The sequence below is a fragment of the Gymnoscopelus microlampas genome (assembly GCF_963454915.1).
Source record: "Gymnoscopelus microlampas genome assembly, chromosome: 18".
Taxonomy (NCBI): Eukaryota; Metazoa; Chordata; class Actinopteri; order Myctophiformes; family Myctophidae; genus Gymnoscopelus; species Gymnoscopelus microlampas.
In genome coordinates, this window is record NC_139955.1 from 25356548 (window position 1) to 25379583 (window position 23036).

The 23036-nt window shown below is 41.9% G+C and overlaps 2 protein-coding genes across 2 annotated transcripts; both read right to left on the bottom strand.

The window, feature by feature from the left end:
• Nucleotides 1-246: 246 nt before the first annotated feature.
• Nucleotides 247-12834, bottom strand: LOC311033811 (E3 ubiquitin-protein ligase RNF38-like). The gene is made up of 12 exons (XM_084041480.1): nt 11400-12834; nt 7632-7684; nt 7317-7498; nt 6640-7075; nt 6315-6455; nt 4756-4941; nt 4240-4401; nt 3990-4093; nt 3682-3763; nt 3464-3585; nt 2874-2973; nt 247-1471 (listed from the first exon to the last, which is right to left on the bottom strand). Exons 1-12 carry the CDS (start codon nt 11683-11685, stop codon nt 1409-1411), a joined length of 1917 nt encoding a protein of 638 aa, XP_083897606.1. The 5' UTR covers nt 11686-12834; the 3' UTR covers nt 247-1408.
• A 575-nt stretch (nt 12835-13409) lies between these two features.
• Nucleotides 13410-22869, bottom strand: LOC311065628 (uncharacterized protein). Its single transcript, XM_084086068.1, has 8 exons — nt 22092-22869; nt 20578-20630; nt 19480-19602; nt 19115-19285; nt 18459-18494; nt 17892-17993; nt 17353-17470; nt 13410-15457 (listed from the first exon to the last, which is right to left on the bottom strand). The coding sequence occupies exons 1-8, from the start codon at nt 22429-22431 to the stop codon at nt 14964-14966; spliced, it is 1437 nt and encodes a 478-aa protein (XP_083942194.1). The 5' UTR covers nt 22432-22869; the 3' UTR covers nt 13410-14963.
• Nucleotides 22870-23036: the final 167 nt, after the last annotated feature.

Here is a 23036-nt window from a genome sequence, read left to right on the forward strand (position 1 = left end):
TTGTTCCCCTCAAACATCCACACTGAACTATAGATTTACCACATAGGCCTAATGTTAAACACCTAATGTTAAACACATTCTCTTCATGAATGCATGTTATTAGGTGGATTAGATCTACAATATTTCGGTCCATTTAAAACGGATCTAAAATAGATTTGTACAGTAACTCCACCTAACGGTAGCTTGGTGGTATTGCAGCTCAAAACCCAAATTCCACAAAACAAAATACAACAGGAAGGCAGTGAAAACGTGTGCAATATCATGTTTAATATTAACGACCCACCACTCTAACACATCCAACAATTAAACTCTTTTGAAAAAAACTGTACAAAAAGCTGTTTTTAGAAAGTTCATATCAAGCCTTTTATTTGGTATACAGATATTCATATATTTATACAGTATATATATATATAGATATATATGTATAGATATATGTATAGAACACATGTGCCACTGCAAAGTCACAGACAAACTCATCTTTGATAAAACAGTAAAGGAAATAAAAATATATAATGCGCTTAACTTCAAAGTTGTACAGTGAAGCGTGCTGTCGTAAATGATAATCAAAAACGGAATGATGAGGTAACTGCCAGGCAGGAAAAACAATTGCTTATAATAATGGTCAATCAGTAATAATACTAATAAATGATCAATTAAAACGGAAACAGATTGATCAGGCCTCCAAGCGGCAGCATGGAGCCTTAGTGTCATAAACTAAATTAAAAAGGAGAAAAGTGTATTACATATATACACACACACACACATATTAGGCATACATACATACAGTGCATACATGTACAAACAGTAAGTACAATCAGTCACCCATGAGAACAAAAAGTCAGACATTCATTACTCTTGTCTGATACATAACAGAAACTCAGGCATGCTCTGGGACAGCACAGATTGATCACTCTCGCACACATACACAGTCATACCGTAGGCATGTACCGAAGCCCAGGGTTACGTAAACAATGCCTGCACACACACACACACACACACACACACACACACACACACACACACACACACACACACACACACACACACACACACACACACACACACACACACACACACACGTCTATGTCAGAGGGTGGGTCAATCTGAGGGACATTCAGAGCTGAGGGGAGATGTAAGGAGGGCTTTGAGGGGGGGTTCACAGAAGAAAAAAAACGGGCATGACAGAAAGCATATATGGAAGAAATAAAAGAGGAATACACAGATGAGGCAATACTAGAATTAAGAGAATTAATGACAACGGGAAGGAGGGAGGGGGAAAAAGTGCTACTGGATGAAAGAGTGTGTGCGTGCGCAATCTGCGCATGTCCTCATGCGTGTTAACACGGGGGGGCAGTGCTAGAACAGTTTGACGGACAGTAAGGAGTGTCTACAATAATCCCCTTTGTGGTCACTCTGAATCTCTCTGGACCTCCGAGGCGTCGGCTCGGCAGATGGGACACGTCCTGTTAGCCTGAAGAGATGGATAGAGCACAGGAGGAGGCTTCATGTTAGGCACATTTTCACAGTTGCAATATGGGGGGGGCTAGTCAATTCATTGCTTCAGTGGCACGAGAGAGAACTTCCAATCCTCCTACGGTGCAATAGTATTGCAGTCAAAAATGTTATGGGCATTTAGCTGATAACACAAAATAGTTATCGATTCCCTTATTCATATTTTCACTACAGTATTTAGCTCATTGGGTATTTTATTGTAGTGCTTATTTGTGATTCCAAAGTCCCATAAAACTAATTACTCTAAGTGAATAAAACAACTGCTCTAACAATTTTTCCAGTGGTATCCCTCGCTGAGCATTGGGGAAAAGCTTAGCACCCAACTCGCACATCATTTAATTAAGCTGTGATTAAAATAACTACCATTCAGTGTCCTATCATGAAGTGCCACGTTAATGTAATTTGTGAACAATAGCTATATTCCAACAGCATTTTCAGTGGATAATCAAGTGTGTCAAGGCATTATTCCCAGGGCTTATTATCCATTGTCATTCTGGGCTTCAGGAGGGGTTATTATAAACTTTCTCTGTGGTGAATCCCAGGACTCTTACATCCTTCATATTGTGTGGCTTCAATCAAGGCAAAAAGCTGCGAGAGTAAGTCAAACTGTTGAAGAGAAATGAAATGTGTTCTCTAATCCAGAGGTTCCCAACCATCGGGCCGCGGACGGGTGCCGGTCCGTGGGACACGTACCACAGGGCCGTGAGAAGGCGGCCGGAAATTCTTAGTTTATGGATTGTACAAATATACGCAGGCAACGTTGAGTTTTCAACACAGAAAAGTTGAGTCAACAATCCTGTGACATCACTGACGAATCCTTGGTATCTTGATCCTAGTCTCAACGAGCATCGAGCAGCGTCGCTACTACTTTATTTTATTTTCACGCTTGCACTACTGAAACACCAGCAGGTTATTATTTCATGTCAACATTCAATTAAAACTAGACAAACACTTTAACATAGTACATAACCCAGGTAAAGTGATGCATCACTCTGCCAGTTTAAATAGTTTTCCACCTGTCGAAAGTCATTTCTGATACAGACATAACCTTTTGTAATCATCCTATCCTTGTGGATATAGCTCTATTTAAGTCAATGATATAACATGATGTAGTGATATAATAATATAAATAGCAGTCAACTGTGTTTTGATACGATTGGGTTTCACACTGTGATATATATATTAATATCTGAATAGAGAAGAAGAAAAAAAGACTTCATTATGTTTTGACCTTGCGGTCAAAAAAGTGTAGAGGAGTCAAATGCTTGATATGTCTCAACCTTGACTGAAGCCTGAATTAAGAATTACAGAGAGCAGGCGTAAGTCAGCAGACTACACCGTGGCCACCTGAATGAACTCACCCTGAGCCACTTGTCGACACATTTGCCATGGAACTCATGGCTACAGGGCAGGACTCTCAGGAGCTGGCGAGACTCAAAGTCACTCATACACACCACGCACCTGCAAGATACAAAAGTAATCTTAGTGCAAGATAGAATGGCTAAAGCTACATGCATAATCATGTTTTGTGAATGACTGATTATAGTAGTTTATGTTTAAGTCAATGCTCACTGTAGAATCATCATATAGACAAAGCAACACTTCATTTTCATTTCAAATATTTTCTTTTACATGCTGTCCTTTAAAGTACAAGATGCTAACACAAGATACAAAAAGTAACTTTTGATCACCAAGTTCCCAAGAAGTACTAGTTAATTGTAATCATGAAATAATCCTAATTATTTTAGCCATCTGCAGCCCTAAACCAGATGTTCCAATAACTACTACATCACGTTTTCCCCCCAAATTACTGCGTGGTGTCAGTCTAAATGGAAGTCCACCAAGCTAAGCCATATCGGCAATCCCGTTTCTACATTCCCACTAAAAGCAGCTCAGGCAACTTATGTACCAATATGGGATTTATACCTAATTCCAATAAAGCAGTACTCACAGTGTTTGTTCTGACTGGTGGTTATTGGGATTGAACCGATAGGAAGGCAGCTGTTCAATGTCTCCCTTGGTCAGGCCTCTGAGTTTGGCCTCTCCCAGGCGCTCAGCCAGGTTTAAGAGAGCCTGTATGACATGTAACAAAATAACAAGGCTCAGATTTCTGTCTTCAATGCACAAATAGGAAAAAGAGTGGGACACACATAGATTAACAGGTCAAACCTCATAATTTTCCACCTCTCCATCGTCCACATCAAGCTCTAGACTGATCGCTGGACCTGTGGGCTGGACTGGCAGCATTGAACTGAGGGAAAGTTTAACAAGTGGAAGTTATGAAATTGCATTTACCCAAGCGATAAGTTAACAAACTGTATAGAGTGAGACACTGTTTATTGGTCACACAACTAGAAACATTGTGGGACGTAGTATATAGAAGAAAGACAACTCATTTTATCTTTGGTACATCTAGGTTGTTGTTGTTGTTAACTATTGTCTTTGTAAGACAATTTTCAAACCAGTAATCTACTTACAGGAAGTAAGGCAGGAAGCTGGGGTGGTAAGGCGAAGGTGGCAGTGGTTGCTGTGAGCGGTAACGGCGCCCTGGGATCCGCCGAGGCATGAAGTTTGGATAGGACTGATGAAAAATAATTAGATCGGTTCACTAAACTTGGCAGGTACATTTTAAAAACATGTTCTCCGTTTTAAGAAGGTGAAAAGAATGCATCACTACCCATAATCAGAGACCCAACATCCTAGAGAAAACAAAATACGGTCACTCACCACACCAAAGAACTCCTGTGGTAGAGGATCATGGGAGAGGAAGTGAAGCTGTGTGGAGTGTGGGGTGAGGGCTGGGTGGGCGGTTGGGGGGTAGTGGAGCCCTGCCCCCAAAGACAGGTGCTCTCCTAGCAGCTCCACATCATTCTCTATCCTCTGTAATGGCTGGTGTGGGGGGGCATTCAGGGATACAGGAGAGGACAGAAAGGACCGTTATTGTTTTATGATGTCACCCAGGGTGGCACACACCCCAGTCTCTCCTGTGTACAGTGAAGGGAATAAAATGCAATTCTGCAAATCACGCAACAAATAAGGTGTGGAGGAAGTCTTATGCACAAAGGATCACTTTCATAGCGGCGTCCCTATTATGGGCACCTCATTATTGGTTAAGATTTTTTTTTTTTTTTTACTCTGTGCACCAAAAATAGCAGATCTAACTTTTAGTTCTGTCATTTTCAGTGCGCGATACTGGCGCACAACTAAATGCAAGTCAGGCTTTATGTGCATCCCTTTACTCACCGAGCGAGCCTGCTGTGTAGGATAGTGGCCAAACTGTCCAGGCTGTGGGAGGTGAGCCGGGTGGTGGGAGAGGTGAGGGGGAGGATGGGGGAGGTGTGGAGGCAGGAGGAAGGCCGGGTCACTGGAGAGCAGTGAGGGGAAGGGGTAGGGCATGGGCAGGTGCTGCACAGAGCAGGTCTGCAGAACCTGAGGGGAAGATCACAAGAACAGGGAGGGAAACATTTTAGCATAATGTTTTATGTACTGAATATCATGTGCATGTCACAATTAAAAAAGGGGTCAGGACACCCAAAACCACTTTTTATGTTAACAGATATAAATTAGTTGCTTGTGACAGGGAACAATATTCTAAGAAAATGTCTTCATAGTTTTGTGCATAGGTAGCTTGCTGCTACTTTTGGAGCTAAATCTGCAGTTTTCCTGTTCCTGGGCTGAAAAGAATTTGGCGCAACTCATTACCATTTGGCTCACTCTGAACCACCGTCCGCAGTGACGTAGAAATATTGAATTAATATTCATGTTTTTATTGATGGGGCGTGGTTTCACCATTCTTACAGGGTCCGACAAGCTGGCTTTGTCAGCAGCGCTGCATACATCACTCACATTTCCTGATTGTAGCAGTTCGTGCTAAAACCATAGGCTGGTAGGCTACAAAGAGACTCCTCGAATTTATGACATCTTGCGTTTGAACAGAGAAGCGTAATCTAGGCAGAGCAGCAGTAACGGCGCTATAAATCAGCAGGGTTGCAAAACCGACTTCAAAGCGAGTCAGAGCTCTGCTTCGAACCACGGAGGCCAACAGCTGCCTCTGCCAAGGAGCGGAGTAGCTCAACAGACAGAACAGCACAGAAACAGTGGTCGTTCGTCTCTGGCAGGTTGTTTGTAAAACATTGATATATTTTAGGTAGTTATAGGCCCTGTAGTTGCTCAGTCTTTCACCCTCAACTGCTGGTTTAAAAACGTTCATATCAGAATTCGCATCTTTCTCCATATAGGGGTGGGTGTCCTGAACCTTTAACCCGTTAAGACCTGGAACGCATCTGTGTCATTTTAAGATTTCTTTGGCTATTCAAAAATAGCAGATCTACAAGCTCATAGCGCGAGTGCCGCGCTACGAGCTTGTAGATCTGCTATTTTTGAAAAATCTTGACAATTTGTGCAAATCTTTGAATATACATTTTTAAAGCGAACATTTGTAACTAAAATCTTTGGTTCTGGGGGTCCCTGGAACAAAATATTTTGAGATGGGGGTCCACGGCCAAATACATATCATTTTGGGGGTCCTTGCCATGAAAAGGTTTGAGCACCACTGACATAGCAACATGCGTTTTTTTTCAAAAAACTGTCATCTGACATTTTGTAGAATCGGCCCCAGGTCTTAATGGGTTAAATACAGATACCATTATCATCAAAAAGAAGAAAATGCAAATGCAAGATCCCTTCAAACCAAGTGCTTAAGTGATATGTAAGACAGTAAAGGACTAATAATTCTTAAATAATAAAGAAGACAATCAACTCTGTTTGGTATGGACTGAGAGTCTTTCATACACAGAACTCACAGGGGGAGGGACACTGCACACTGGGTAGTGTTGTCCACTGAAGACCACTGAGCATGCTGGGAGCTGCTGTGGTGCAGAGCGAGGCGGTAGGCCGGGCGGCGCCCCCGGAGGAGAGACTGAGTATGACACTGGAGCTGAACCCTAAATAAATAAATGAGTTGAGGTTAAAACATATCCAATGAGATGCTTAATTCAATGGCCATGCCACACGCATGGGACAATGTAAGTTGCATAATCTTCAAATATAGGCTATATTGTATAGTCAATTCAATTCTTATTCATAAACATACAGTGACATGGCTTCATCCTGTCTAGTTGTACTGACCTGCTCGTGAAGGTCTAGCACCATGCTGGTCTGTTGCTGGGGCGGGTGAGGGTGAGATGGGTGAGGATGCTGTGGATGGGCCGCTGGATGCAGCAGTCTGGGGGACAGGTTTGGGGGTTGGTGGAGGGGCCTGGGGGAGAGGTTTGGCGGGTGGTAGCCGGGGCGCTCTTCGGGGCCGGGAGGCCCCGGCCCCCGGGTAGACTGCTGGCTGTAGGGGGGGTAGCTCTGGGGAGGAGCCTGGTGATGGTAGTTCTCGTCCTGGTGGCCGGAGGACGGGCCGTGGTGAGGATGTAGGTGGTGATGGTGGTGGTGGTGCGGGTTGAGGTGGTGGTGGTGGCCACTGTTGTTGTTGTTGTAGTGGTGGTGGTTGTTGTGGGGATGGTGGTGGTGACGGGTCAGGCGGTCTCTGCGGCCACGTTGGCGTCTCATTGGAGGACTACAGTAGGGGGAAAATGGGGAATGAAACACAAACTGATCAACAGCAAATGAGTTAACGTTAATGATCCACACATGACATGCCTATGCATCACTGAGTGCGTTTACATCCATACCAAAGTGAGTATTTCAAAGACACTTGAGTATTTCTTTGTTGATTTGGTGACTAGGAAAATACCTTCATAATCTATAGAATGATGCCCCCCCCCCACACACACACACACACACACACACACAGTTACCTGCGACGGTTACGAACAGGTGTGTGACATCTCTCTGGCATGTAGTGAGGGTGTGGCCTACGACTGGGGGGCAGTTCCCATGGGCGAATGGGAGAGGAGGGAGTAGAAGGAGGCCCAGAGCTTAGGTCTAACATGGACTGCTGAGAAAGACGTTGCCTTTTTGGACTTGGACTGTCTTCCATCTGTGTGGAAACATGAATGAAGACGAAAACAAAGTATGACCAACTATCTATACAGCCAATTTAGTCTTGGTGAGAACTAAAATACAGCTTGAGAAAACACCAGGTCACAAAGCAGAGCCAGTTACATCCTTACCTTGTCCCGATCCTCGTTACACACATTATCTGGGTGGAAGTGGAGTACTCCCCCTGCAGGCCACAGAGAAAATAACAGCATCCTTTCAGACTGGGCTCAGCAAAACAAAAACATCACAAGACACATGTACTGTAATGGACAGGCAAACAGCAACAAAACAGCAATAATATGCCTACACACACACAAACGTATGTTTGGGGATGATTTTGCCAATAAATGCCTATGTTATGTTATACAATGAAAGGTTAGGTGGCCTGCCCCACACTATACACTAAGCCTCCAATTTTAACTAGAAAAAGGCCACGCTTCTACAGCAATAACAAAAAGGTGGGCTTGTGTTCAGACCACAATGCTAATTATGGCGGTGTCCAGTGCCCCCCCATTCTCAACTTGAGTCTGGCTTGATGTAGGCCTTTTGAACTTCCTGCTTCAGACGAGCAGACAAGAGAGGAAGTCATCTCTGGAAGATGTCACCCTACCCTAGACTCATCTTCTCCAGCTCTCACACACAAATCATTCCCTCTGATCTCACATGAAAACCACGTCCTCTTTGGCAATGCACTCGCTACATGCTGCTCATACCGACTTGTGCGTGCACATACACACAGTTACCTCTTTGTCAAGCACATTTACCCCTTTGGGGCATCTCTTTGGTTCAGCAAGCTAAGGCTCATCCCCACAAAGTTGAAGCCAGCTCATGGCCCCCATTGCAAATCACCCCTTTTCTCTGCAAGCTTTTCTATTTCTCTCCATGGCATCATAAACAGAGACAAACAGTCCAGAGATAGCTGGGAAATTGTAATCTTCTCAAGTGCTGAAAGCCGTGAAAGAGTTGTGAACAAAACATCTAACACCTTTCACAAATTCACAGCCCCTTATAATACAATAATGCCGTAGAATTATCTTAAAAACATGCAATCCTGTCCCAGTTTGCCAGTCTAAGTGTGCACTACTGCATGCAACAGGCACACAGCTCAAGAGGAATATCCTTGATTCAGCAGACAGAGTTGCCTTTTAAACATTGATGAAAACTTAAAACTCCAAAAACCCACCCAGTTCTTTGACTTTCTACCCCTTCCTCAAAAACAACAGATCTGAGTGCTCCAAGCCTTTCTTCTCTTTGTGACACCACTCCGGAGCCCTGTGAGGTCTGCAGAGAATGACAGCTCAAAGACAACCAGCTAGTGGCTGCAGAGAACAGAGAGGGCACGCAGGGCTGGCTGACTGATTAAGGCCCATACATAGTGTCCGTAAGACCCATGGGCAGATAACAGGAGCGGAAGGGAGACAAATTTGCCGACTGAACTCAACCCGACGTGCATTCACCATACGTTCGCCAAAAGTACCCGTGGCGACCTTTGTCAACTATAGGAACAGTAGTGAGAAAAAGGTTCTTCAAGTAACTGAACACCAACATGACAACAACAAGATTCGAAGAACAACTTTGCGAAGTAGTTTGTGGATATCGTGGATATGTCACTTAAGCTGTCTGACTGGCTATCTGAAGCTCAGGCAGGGAAGAACAGTGTAGATATACTGGTAGCCTTATCTTTGCTCCTCCGTTATCAGATTGAGGGGTGCTGGACCTCAGACACCTGTGTGTGTGTGTGTGTGTGTGTGTGTGTGTAGTAGTTGTACTCAAGGTTTAGTTTATTCAGATCCCCATTAGCTGCTAGAATTATAACAGCTATTTGTTCAGTGGTCCATAGATATAAACACACAATACAAACACGGTACCAGCACAGTACAAATAAGTCAGTAGTAGTTGCCCAAAATAATTAGGCCTAACTGCCAAGTGCTAAGCTATTCATGCCAAATGGAAACATTACTATTACTGTTACAGCTAGGCTAGTTAAAAACATGCCACAGGGTTTGTTTATGCTGTGAAGGGAAGGGCTGAGCAGTAGAGAGAAATAAAAGTAGGTAACAGAGCTGAAGATGAGGGGACATTTTCAGCATCTTCAAATACAGTGCTGGCACATTCCTCTGTGATGTTTAAAGGCATAAAATGCTGAGCTGCACAAACATAAACAAGGACACAGACAGGAAATCTAATGCATTAAAATAGGCACACCCATATCCCACATGCACGCCTAAATCTAACATATTAACATATTAAGACACACGTGTACACACAGGGTTTGGAGAAGAGGAATCTGTAGAAGATCACACAGTTGGAAGACGCTGCTTTTAAGTGATACTGTCATACACACAAATCTCTGTCTCAGTTTGGACACCCGCACAGCAAAATCCTCAGTGTCAATTTAACTCTGGGACTGTAAAAAATGAGTCCAGTTAAATTAGCCCAAAGGATTTTACTGTGCAGTGTGTGTGTGCATGCATGTGTATGTGCTGAATGTGTGTATTCCCTGTATGTGGGTTATTTTCGGTCTGGATGGCAGCAGCGTCGCTATTACAAGAGATGGCTCCATTAAAAGACTATTCATTCATTCATTCTTAGCAGAGGGGTTTTTGCTTTTGCCTTTGGGGGAATTCTACTCTGGTATAATAGCATGGTTCTTCAGTGTTTTTCCAGAAGTTAGCCATGTATGACTTGATGAACACTACTACTGGACAGTGATACAGTTGACTTGACAGCATTAAAGTATTAAGTAAATAAACAACCAATAAACAATATATTTAATGCTTATTCCTAGAAAATCCTTCTCGATACGGAATCATATCACCATATAAAAGGTTTTAGAGTGGTGACTGTTTTTTTTTGTGGAACTAGAGTTTGGGGCGCTACTTACACCTACATCGCACTGCCCAACCAATATGCCCATAGAGAGATCTCTCTGCATCTGTCAGTCCTTGTCCCTTTTATGCCCACATATGGAGATCGCTGATGTCATCAATATATGCCAAAATATGGGCATGCCCCCTTTTGTGCCCATATATGGAGCTGACCAAATAAATGAAAGGAGTAATAGAAAAACCATGGCACCCTCAGGCATTAGGACATGGGGCCGTGATTTTTTATATATTTTTAAGTCATTTTAGTAATTTTATTTTATTTTAAAGTGAAATACCCCTTTAAGACAATTTTAATATAAGATCATTTGAAAACATGGAAAACACTCCTGTACTTTTTAAGTCACTCTACAATTTAAGCATTTATGTGCTTATCCAGTCTGCTATACACAGCAATAAGCAATCAGCTCACTATGAGATTTTATAATAGCTTTACCTAATCTTCAAATTTACAGACATGTTTGTGTAACATTATAGATATTAAGATATTCTGGTGAGCAAGGCTGCAATTAAGTCACCCGAGTTTATAATGGCAGCTATTGACATTAGACACCTATTCTATAGCCAAATGTTTAGAGTGTCCAGCCGTTTCATTGCAATTGCCAACTACACACTTGTTTATGTTATTTATTTATTTTTGCAATACCAGGACTACTTCAGTAATAACATTTGCAGTCCTCAGCACCTATATCGGAGAATACTGGGGAGGGACCACCTGCACTGTGCATTTTCACATCTACAAATTGTAGTACACAGTTATAAATATTAGCTACTACACATGGGTAATAATGCAAGTTACCTGCCTTTAAAAAAAAGGGCACTACAACACCTGACGCCTGGCTGTTCGACCAACAGCTGGCAGAGACAGGACCCAGCCTTTTTATTTACATTGTCTAAATGGCTGTTAAACCGCCAACGGTCTGCTTCCATCCCCCGAGGGCTGTGTGTGTGTGCATTTTGTGATGGCGAATCTCTAGATTAGTATAAGTGAGGCATCGGGCCCTGTTTGCTTACCGGCTCCAGGGTGTCTGTGAGCTCCGTGCGAGGAGTGCCGCTGTGCCCCGGCCGGCAGGTAGCTCCCCTGGCTATGCTGCTGCTGGCTCTCCGGGTAGCTCCGACCTCCGTGGTGCGGCGCCCACCCGGGGTTGCCCTGCTGCTGCTGCGGGTAGTTCACCCCTCCGCTGGCGCTCATCATGTTCCCGTTACCGACGGCGTTCGTGCCGTTGCCTCCACCACTGCCGTTCACGCTAAAATGGTAAAAGCCAGACCGTGACCGCGATCGAGTCCTCGGGGGGTCCATGGCTGAGGAGGGCGGTGGTGGCTGGACCTAATGAAGGCAGGCTTGGTAGTACCGTGAGGAATGTCTCTCTCGTCGAGCAGAATCTCCGCGTCTCGAGTCTTTTTACCCTCCCACCCGCTCTATCGGCTTATTTTTCTTAGTGTCTTCTTTGGCATTTAAAGTGGTTTAGTTGTGATATGGGATGGATGATCTCTTCAGATTCAGAACAGCGCAGCCTTCTCCTGTCGCACAGCCATCTGCATCGACCGCTTCGCAACCAGGGGGAGGTTCACGTCAATCCTCGGTAAAAGGGGGATTACTATTTCCCCTGGCGTAAATATATAATAAACGTTATAATCATATGCGACATGTACAATGATTTCCCAATCAAAGCAGCGTTTTATGCTGGCTATGTACTTTAAACTCATCAACGTCGGTGGTTGCCAGAACAACAGCTGAGCAGCAGGTCTCAGGTTCTCTATTGTCCTTTCAGAGCAGAGCCCAGTGGCTTGGCTTTCTTTCCCACGGTTCAATAAAGTAGTTTTTCTCTCGCGTGTTGCTCCAGTAACGTTAGATGTTTCCCCTGCACGAGTGAACAAATAATGGCATAGTGTGGTGTACAAGCTAAGTGAAATACACGAAAGCCCAAGATTCCCTACTTAAAAAACAAAACAAAAAAAAATAACTCCCTTCAACACAGCAGCACAACTCGAGCCAGCAAGATGGCTAAAAAAAAAACCTGTGTCGACTGCTGCTGGCAAACTACACACAGGACAAGCTAAACTAGATAGCTATCCAGAAAACAAACACTCTCATTAACCCAAGTCCCTAAGTAGATTACCAGTAAAGATCCTATAGGCAGTGGACTGCTGATAGTACCGTTAGTAGTGTGGTGGTGGTAGCTACTAGCTCACTGCTAACAACAGGAAGCTGCAGGCGGACGGCAGGGAAAACAAGTCCAGCCCTGGCGACATTACAGCGAGTACATTTCGCTCAAAACAAAGATAGTCACGAAATTAAGCGGCGCTCACGTCAAAATAAAGTCGAAATGAGCAATTAAATACCTTCTATTTAAAGTACACAGTGTTCGTCCAACATACATAGCCCCCCTCGTACACTCATTAGAAATGGAGTGTTTTTCTCCAGTTCTCTAGTCAGCGGGGAGCGTAGTGAAGATCAATCAATGGGACTTTCACATCTCCGCACAGACACTTTAGTCGAGCCCAGAGAACAGCGATAGGGTTGCCATGTCCGCGTATTATAAGCAACTTTGGCCTTGTTTTTCTGTCAAGTCGCTTGTAAATTTTGGTTAGTTGCGGGTTGCAGTTTTTTGGGCTTGCTTCTAAAGTGTAGTTGCTTATTAAGGCTTGCCTCCCCAAAAAAATATTATTTAAACCCAGTGGTTCTCAAATATTTTCATGAAAATGTTTTGTGCCAGGGAGCATTTGTGTTGTTTATATGTTTCGAAATAATATTCAAAATATTCCACATTTTATTGCAAGAGTTTTAGAAAATAGCAGATCTACTTGTAGATCGGCCTATGTTTAAAGCGCTCATGTGGCCTAAATTGCTTCTTTTGGGCTTGTTTTCGTAGACCTGGTTGGTTCTCTCACAAAACCTGGCAACACTGAACAGCGACCGTTGTCACAACACCAGCTCTGCTTGTTGTGAACAAATCACAAGAGCGCATGTTATTCAATAAACTGCTAAATTGTTTGACGCTAAGATACGGTTTAACATGTGATTGATTATAAATGATCACGATTGGATCACGATTCTAAACCGACTACTTTCGCCTGGCAGACGACAGACAGGCAGCCAGGCTCATTAATAATTAAGCATCTTTATCCTTTTCTTTTCTTTTTTCCCCCACAATCAGAAATACTATAACCCTATGCCTTGAGGCTGTTTTTTTTTAACCCGTTTTGGCAAAAGTAGCAACAGCTACGATGACGGCAATCTAAGATGAAACATTACATTTGTCCATAATAAACAGTTATTATTTTCACGTATCAGATACCATCTCATTTGATTGTTCATGTTTTAATCACCTTGCATTGTTTTTCAGCAATATATAGTAAGATTTTGGCCCACGCACCAACAAGTAGGCTACTCCTGGCTAACCATTTCCATCCTTGTTTTTAACTCTGTTTCCATCACACAAAAACATTGTTACAGTTTGCTGCACAGAGGGCTCTTAGAACAACACTCTACTAAATGTAAAAATCGTCATAATTTTTATACCAATGCGCGCGCGCGCGCACACACACACACACACACACACACACACACACACACACACACACACACACACACACACACACACACACACACACACACACACACACACACACACACACACACACACACACACACACACACACACACACACACACACACACACACACACACACACACAGTTGCAATCTGGAACTTCTTTTGTGAATAAAATGTTACTTTGACCAATCAAAGTAATAGAAAATGGTCTTTTTTTTAAAGGGTTCCAAACAGCAGATCTACAAGCTTGTGATGTGTTGTAAGCTTGTAGATCAACTATTTTCAAATAGCCTAAGTATAAAATAGGATTTAATTGTTTAATTTATGTTTTGTAAGAACAATCTAAATCTGAAAGTAAATATTTGCCTCTGAGATCATGTAGTGGAGTACAAGTATAAAGTATTAAAATAGGGCAATACTCAATGAAAGTAAAAGTACCTCAAAACTGTACTTAAGTACAGTACTTGAGTAAATGTTACTTTAGTTACATTCCATCACTGACACAAGCCGCTAAAAAGTTTCAATGCCCCCCATGGCATAGATTCTACAATTTCTCGAACTCCAGTGAAGGTAGGCAACACCAGAGCCATTCAAGAAAAGATAATTCCTCATTTGGTGTTTGATAATGTGATGGAAGAGCACAAACACACATCAGTTCAAAAGTCTACCATAGGTGTTCAGTTGGATTGACCGTCTCTTTCAGTCACTTACATCGTGTTCTTTTACCATCTTCATCCAAAATCAAAGTCAACTGGGCCTGCTCAGAATTTTAATAAATGCCACAGATGCTAACTGTTCAATTGTATCATGCAGTACACCTGTATGGAAGCATCTGCATTTGTTATGTTTCTCCAATAATTTATTCAACCTTATCCTTAATTTATTTGTTACCCATCTGATATTGTGTATATATATAGTATACTGTATATACTGTACACAGTATAGCTTTCTTTCAAATTTTAAATGAATTCCAATTCAACAGAACAAGTTTGAAGCCTATTCCGCTAGTCATGACCATGTGCTCATTGATATTTCCTGTGGTGACGCAGCCTATGTTTAGGGGAAAGGAGGCTTCCATCCGTGGCCCCCAGGTCACTGTGCGGGCGCAGATACCCATGCTTCATGCCCCGTCGCTTCTTCCACCTCTCTGCCTCTCGGCTCTTCCTGCTCCTCCCACCACCCTTCTCTTGATTCATCCTCATCTTCTTAAGTGGAGGGGGTGTGAATTGCCAGCCGTCCTGGGTGGGCACCTTTAAGGAGTCACTAGGGTAAGTTTCGTCGTCGGAACCTGCCCTTGAACAACCTAGGAGGCCCCCTTCCCGCCTGGCTTGGGCCTCCCTCCTCAGCTTCTTTATCTCCTGTCTCTCCCTGCGTTTCTCTAGTTGCATCTTCCTCCTTCCATCCTGACACTTCTTTTTGAGCCCGCTGTTGCCCTGTGCTGGCTGATTCTTCTCATCAATGTCTCTTGCTTGTTTAGAGGACTGCTGGCATTCCGCAAGACACATGGAGGTGGCATCTGCAAACACAATACAAAAGGGCTAGACAAGAAGGTTCATTGACTGTATATTTGTTTGTAGTTTGTGTGTGTGTTTATTTTATATGAAATCTTCTTGTCCATTAGATATTATCAAAGAATAAAAGTAAATCACCATTAAGCACGTTTACAGGTAGAATTAAATCATGGCTACTTGAGAGGGTAGCAGTGTTGTGACCACACATGTTTTGAAGCTCCTAAATTATTTATTTTAGGCTATTGCTATGATAAAGATTGTATTCTGCATTCTATTTTTAGTTTTTATGAGTTGATGACTTTTCTGTGTACATTATCCTCAATTGTCTTTTTAACCTTCTGTATGTTGCAATTCAATAAATCAGATCAAAGTAAATACAAAAGACTACATTTACGTGCAAATATATCAATATATACCAAAAAACACAATTCGGTGTAATCTTGGCAGCATGACCAATGATGTTAAACAGGCCGCTCATATCCTGTGAAACTTTCTAAAAGGATATCCTGTTTATCCTCTGCTATACCTTTTTTTCCCACACCTTATTGATTTCGGCTAAAAAGCCTTTTAAGTTTAAGTTAAGTTTTTTAAGTATTTAGTTTATTTTAGTTTGGCCAGGAGATGGCCGGCAGTTCCCTCTTTTCCTTTACTTTTTAGTTCAGCAGTACCTGGTTTTGTTAGGTAGGGAGGGGGGAGCAGCTTCGGCATCCCTATAGGGGGTGGCCTGGTCCCCCCTCCATTCTCTTTAGTTTGCCGGCATCTCCAGGCCTCCTTTTCATTCTTCATTTAGTAAAGTATTTTGGATTTAGTTTTCATGTTTGTTCCTCAATATCCTATTTTGTATTGTGGGAAGTAAATAAAAATGATTTAAACATTTGCCAATGTTTGTGGTGTCCATCCTTATGTTAGGGTCTCCATCCTTATGTTAGGGTCTCCAATTTGAGCCACTGATTGCGTATTATTGTTTGGAGACTGTAGCACCTTGTCTCAGTTAGATTATTGAAATGTTTTGTACTCTTGGGGGAAAAAAACATTCATGCCTCCAGCTAATCCAAAATGGAGCAATGCTATTCCAAAATGCAGCAACGCTGTTAATTGGAATTCAATGAGTTGAGATCACATCACAGCGCATCCAGGCCTCTGATAATGATAACGTTTAAAGCCTGAAATGGCTGGGCTCCTCCCGTTACATTATAGACAATTTAGTTCCCTAACAGCCAGAACGCTGGCTGCAGTTGTTGGGTCAGGGGCTGACTATTCCCAAAGCCAGGCTCAAAACCAAGCCTGGATGGCTTTTGCTGACATGTATCCTCAGCTTTGGAACTCCTGGCCAGAGAATCTTAGACTATGTCAGTATCACCTTTTATATCTCTTCTTAAAATGCACTTTTATGGAAAAGCATTTCGATTTGTTTTATTATTTCATCAGTTTGATAGAATTTTGCTCACCTGTTTCCACGTTTTATCAATATCATAATTATTTTAGTTATTGTCTTTATCTTAATTGCCTTTTTTCGTTTCGCTGTTTTAATTCATTTTATTGGGGAGGCAGTGGTTCAGAAGGTAGAGCGGCTGTCTGGGAGCCGGAAGGTTCCCAGTTCAATCCCCAGCTCCTCCTGGCTGCGTGTTGAAATGTCCTTGACCAAGCCACTGAACCATTAATCTCTCAAGACAGAGAGTTTTGTTTTTTTACCGAATGGGTTCCCAGATTGCTGAACCACTAACTGCTCCGGAAGAACAGGTTGATGACTAGCATGAAAAGCAGGGGTGTGTGTGTGTGTGTGTGTGTGTGTGTGTGTGTGTGTGTGTGTGTGTGTGTGTGTGTGTGTGTGTGTGTGTGTGTGTGTGTGTGTGTGTGTGTGTGTGTGTGTGTGTGTGTGTGTGTGTGTGTGTGGTGTCACCTCTGGCTGTGCTCTGCAACCTTGTGTGCCTTTGGATGATGTCTTCTTCTGTGTTATAGTGGCAGATGTAGGGGAGTGATGGAAAAGTCCCACTCACCATCCTCCGCTTAGTACATTCCTGACACACACAGACAGACGGACAGACAGCGAGGGATGAGAATAAAGCGAGACACAAATGGAGGAAGATGGATAATAGACAACATTAGAGAATGGAGCATTTAGACAAAAAAGTGACAGGGAAAGCAGGATGCAAAGACAGAGAAGAAATAGGGGGAGATTTAACATAGAAGGAGGGAGTGAGAGGTAGAGAGAGGGGCAGGCACAGAGAGAGAGAGAGGGAGAGAGAGGGGATGTGTGGCAAAGTAAGAGAGAAAGAAAGTGAAAGAGAGAGAGACATCATCATTAGACGAACAAAAGGAGAAGATTGTAAGAAAGAAAAGGAGAAAAGTATTTCTCTGTCCAAATAATAGAAAAAAGGAGGGTAAGAAAGAAAGTTATAGTGACAATAAAGGGAAGGATTCACTTCATTGGTTACATACATAGCCGTAGTGTCCTCCTTTGGAGCAATTATAGCACTGAGCGGGGCGTTTGGTTTGTTTGAGGGTGTGGTCTGCCACTGGCTTGATGGCACCTACTTGAGTCTGAGATAAATAAGTCAAATTAAAAGCATGCAATATGTAATAACATCTGAATATCATAGGTCTGGTGTTTAGTCGCTTCAATATCTTCCAGACAAAATATTGGGGAATTTCTAAAAGGGAAAATCCCAGTTTCAAGGTTCGTTATTGTCACATATATATACACAATACAGCTGGCAGAAACATTTGCAGCAAAATTCTACTTGGAACCTAGTCTGTGTTCTTTTCATGTATGGTGTGGTTTCCAAACAAAATACAGTAAATCTTTCCTTCTTGACAGCGTTATCAATACACACACAGTTTTACAGGCTTTAATATTTTCAAGGTTTATATGGTATCAGACGAGGTTAACAATTGTCAGAATTGTTGGGGTGTTGATGTTTTTTTTTTACTTCTAATTTTCAACGTTGAACTTCTAAAATCTGAAGTTTCAAAGATAAAAGCTCAATGATTTGTCAAGAGTCTCACCGTTTGGTGGTATTGTCTCCATGTATCCGGACATGCCTGGGGAAGACACATTAAGCATAGAACAAATTTGCTGTGCTGAACAGTACATGTGAAAAGAAGATGTAGCAAGAAGATTGTATGCAAAGTGCATAGTTTGCAGCTTCAGCACCCTCTGGTGGACAAATTTGCAGAGTGACAGTTTGACATTATTACAATAGTTGAAAAACAAGATGGGGGCTCGCAACTCACTTTAAAATGCTTCAAATTTTATTTACAGAAAACAGGAGAAGATACAACGTTTCGACCCTTGCGGCAATAACATTCGGAGCATTAAAAGTGAGTTACGAGCCCCCATCTTGTTTTTCATTATTCTGTTTTTGCAGTTTGGCTCAGCACCAAAGAAACGGAGGATGTACGTTATTTTTTATTTGAATCATTACAATAGTTGACATCGCTTGCAAGGCTGAACAAATAAGCCCACAGAAACTTTGTTTGGTTTACTGCTGCTGTAAACCAAATTGCCCCCTTGGGGATAATAAGGCTTTCTTACCCTTACCTGTGAAACATACTCAAAGCTCACTCCTGTCTACACACAAGCAAATACATGGAGGCAAACACTGTGATTATGCATGCAAATGCATGCACATATTCCATTACAGAGACAATGAACGACTCACGTCAGAGAGGTGTCCTCTCATCCCACAGCGCCGGCAGTGTTGCTTCCATAAAGAAGGCTGTGGGCAAGGCCTGGGACGGTGAGGGGGGAGTCCACAGGTGTTGCAGTGTCTGCCTGGACAGTGCTTCTGGGTGTGACCATGGGTCCCACATAGCAAACATGTGCGACGCTTCTATGTATAGACAGACAACAACTTTGATAACTATGATACACTATGACTACATACACGTGTGTGTGAGTGTGAGTGTGTGTGTGTGTGTGTGTGTGTGTGTGTGTGTGTGTGTGTGTGTGTGTATATATAAACGTATATGAAATATTATGTGTTCAGTAAATGGTAACTCTCATTTGTGTGTTTGTTTCTTTTACCTTGTGACTGGGGCAGCTCTTGGCTACATGACCTGTCTTATTGCATTTGTGACAATGGACCCGATCTGCCTTTTTAAAGCAGCTGCGGAGCAGCTGGTCTGTACCCTTCTGCATATGATGTGACTGGGCAGAGAGACAAGATTCATCATTAAAAAGTCAATCACCTTTGCAAGAACATACATTATGTTTATATTGGCATGGTAAACTACAGCAAGAAACCATTATTTAAAAAAACGGATTGTAAACTTAACCCATTAAAACCTGGAACTCAAATCTTTGCTTCTGGGGGTCCCTGGAACAAAATATTTTGATGGGGGTCTGCGGCCAAATGCATATAATTTTGGGGGTCCTTGACATGAAAAAGATTGAGCACCGCTGATATAGAAACATAGGTTTTTCAGAATACTGTTGAGCTTTAGGAGACATGTAGAATCGGCTTCAGGTCTCAATGGGTTTTAATGCAGACTGATGTAAAAGTTTTTTTCTGTCAACTGCAACCTACTGTTGAGCCTATGAGTAAAGAGAAGTCTTATCTATATAAGGAAAATACTCAACATATTTAGTTTGTAGGAATTGTTTACAAATATATTTCAACTTCCAAAATGGGATCTCTTCCATCCACAATTAATTAATTAACACAATAATACATGTCATCAACAATTATAAAACACTATTATGTAGTTTTAATAAACACTTTTATTTAAAAAAAAAGAATGTGTTCATTAAATATCATTTTGAAGAGGGTATTCTAGGGCATTTAAATATCCAGGCTTGAAATATTTAAAATGTATCTGGCAATTCATTTAGGAATCTTTTCGAGAGAAAATCCACCTTCTGCCAGCATACATGCAATAAATTCAATTATTGATTGATTATTGATTATTTGATTTAAAGAACGGCAAAGAGAGTGAAAGAAATAGCAGATTATTCACACAATGAGCTTCATAATTATACTGACTGAATATCAGAGTAGTAAACATAGATTTTCACATTGATTTTGTGACGTAATCTAAGCTACATTCATTATATGACAGGTACTCTACAAAATTAACATTAGTTGTTATTATTACTATTATTATGATGATTATTGACAATTACCTTGTCTTTGTCCAACACAGCCCAGGGGTGACCAAGTGATTTCGGTTTCTGACCTTTAAGGATGAGACAAAGGGTTAATTAAATACAGTGGGTAATAATACATACACAGTACATTTACTTCCACTGGGCCATACAGTAAAAAAAAATAGGCTATGTGGTTCTCGTGCAAGACAGTTCTTCAGACAAAGTCATGAGAAATGATGACAAAATCTAGAAAAGGGTTTCATAAAACTTTAAAACAAACCTCAAGGGCCAAACTCAAGAAATACTACATCATCCATCCTGGGACCCAGTGTCATTACAACCTTGTCACTGTGACTGAGAACACACCAAGCCCCAGGTGTGAATTGCATTTATTCAGTATGTGACATAGAGCATTGTTGATAGTGTATTGTGTGCTCAGTAACGCCTTCAGTTCAAATATATATATATATTGTCTTTTTTATACAGTAACATGTTTGTGAACATTTCTGACTATTGTGCCTGTGAAGCATTCTCTGGATATGCTTCATAAATGTGTCTTCATCTGTCTGCAGAATGCTTGTTTTATAGTGAAACCTTCCCTATCATTGGAATTGTCATGATTAGGGTTCTACACTATTTGGGATTCCTGTCTAGAAACTCCAGCAAAACTGCCTATAGTTGACAGAAAGCTTCCATCTCTAAATGTTTTTTTAAAGAACCTTATCCATGAAACATATGTATCTAGAGCTCTCTAGATACATGGATGGTTAATCTTTTACAGTATAGGATATAAGGATATACATTTCAATAAAATATTCATGATTAAAGTTAGGCTAAATGTACGCCACCAAGCCTACTGATATACGTATGATGAGCATATCTATTCTCACTTGAAATCTTACATATAACTCTTCAGGATGTAGGCTATTACTAGGGTTCTTACTTCATTCTATGATGATGCTTTGCTAAAAATGTACTTAACCATGGTTGTCTGTAGAGTGTCACATTATCCGCAATGTATTGAGGAGTTTTTGTTGTCTGGGGAACAGTCATTTTCAGTTACAACTCCAACAGGCTCTTGCTAAACAGGTACAGCTTCTGTCAGGAAACATGAGCTGGTCCCAGTGGTGGAAAAAGTACCCAAATGTTTTACTTAAGTAAAAGGATCAATACTGCAATGTAGAATTACTCTGTTACATGTAAAAGTCTGGAATTCAAAACGTATTTGAGTAAAAGTACAAATGTATTGGTATCAAAATGTACTTAAAGTACTAATAGTAGTAGTATTGCGACGCATTGTGAGCTTGTAGATCGGCTATTTTCAAATGGCCGAAATGTATATAGGGGAGGTTACTGTATGTTTTGTAATAATAATCAAAATCTACAAAGTAGTAACTAACGTTTTCAAATAATTATAGTGGAGTAAAAGCACAGAACATTGGAAATACTCCAGTAAAGTAAAATAAATACCTCAAAACTGTACTTAAGTACAGTACTTGCGTAAATGTACTTAGTTACTTTACACCACACTGGCAGTGGCTGGTCCTAACCTTCACTTCCACTGTCACCATCAGAGCTGCTGCTATGCCAATAGCTCAGGTTGAGCTGGATGTTTCTGTCTCCTTCCTGTTCCTCCCCTCCCACCATCATCCACTCCTCAATGGGCTTATCATCCTCCTCTCCTCCTGATGAGCTGGAGGATGGACAGTGATGTGGCCGGGCAGTAGGGAGCGGGTAAGCAAGCACCAGGGGAAGAGAGTCTCTGGTGGTCCATGATGGAGTCCTCTGAGGACGACTGCTCTGCTGCTGCTGACGGCCATTTAAAGAGAACCCCAGTTCATCTTCAGAGCCGCTTGAGCCCTCAACGAAGAAAGGCTTAGGACACTCCATCACTCAAACGGGTGATATTATGCAGCTACACAGCGCCACCCAACGGCTCGCATGCATCATCACCATGAACAATCTTTTAGGTTTGTAATGATTTTAGTTGCTAGACTAGAGTAGTAAATTGCAACAGGATAAATATGGAACTCGTATCGGAACGACAAAAATGTATTAAGCTAAGGTTAGGTAACACGCCTTTTCTTTTTCTTTCTTTTTGAGGTTATTATGTCAAAAACAACCGACACACGTGGGTCTGGTCTGGTTAAAAGTGCCAACCGACCCGGTGAAGTGGTCGAAAAACCACGGGTGGAAAAAAATGTATTAAAGAAATACAGGGGGGAAAAATAGATCACATATCAACAACACACGTTTCAGATTCCTATCGGTTTGATGAGGGTACCTCGATCCCGGCGACGGCGAACGACAACAACACAACACCGGGAAATGATTTTTCAACTGTTCATATGTCTGAAATGACTTGCCCAGGGTTTAGGGTTGAATACTGTTGGCCAAACAAAATCGCACTCGCGTCAGGCGGAGTTAACAATAACATTGCTGTATACAGTTGCCTAGCCTAACTGTCGAACCATAAACCGCATTCGATCATCTAA

Bases quoted from the DNA above. Each gene is read 5' to 3' on its own strand.
- LOC311065628 (XM_084086068.1), bottom strand. From the start codon at position 22,431: ATGGAGTGTCCTAAGCCTTTCTTCGTTGAGGGCTCAAGCGGCTCTGAA. The intron at 17,994-18,458 runs GTGAGACTCTTG...TATTTATCTCAG, and splicing joins GGAGACAATACCACCAAACG to ACTCAAGTAGGTGCCATCAA. The intron at 15,458-17,352 runs GTGACACCACAC...TTGTGTTTGCAG, and splicing joins GTTGCAGAGCACAGCCAGAG to ATGCCACCTCCATGTGTCTT.
- LOC311033811 (XM_084041480.1), bottom strand. From the start codon at position 11,685: ATGGACCCCCCGAGGACTCGATCGCGGTCACGGTCTGGCTTTTACCAT. The intron at 4,402-4,755 runs GTGAGTAAAGGG...CCCCCACACCAG, and splicing joins CTACACAGCAGGCTCGCTCG to CCATTACAGAGGATAGAGAA. The intron at 2,974-3,463 runs GTGAGTACTGCT...TGTATCTTGCAG, and splicing joins CACCAGTCAGAACAAACACT to GTGCGTGGTGTGTATGAGTG.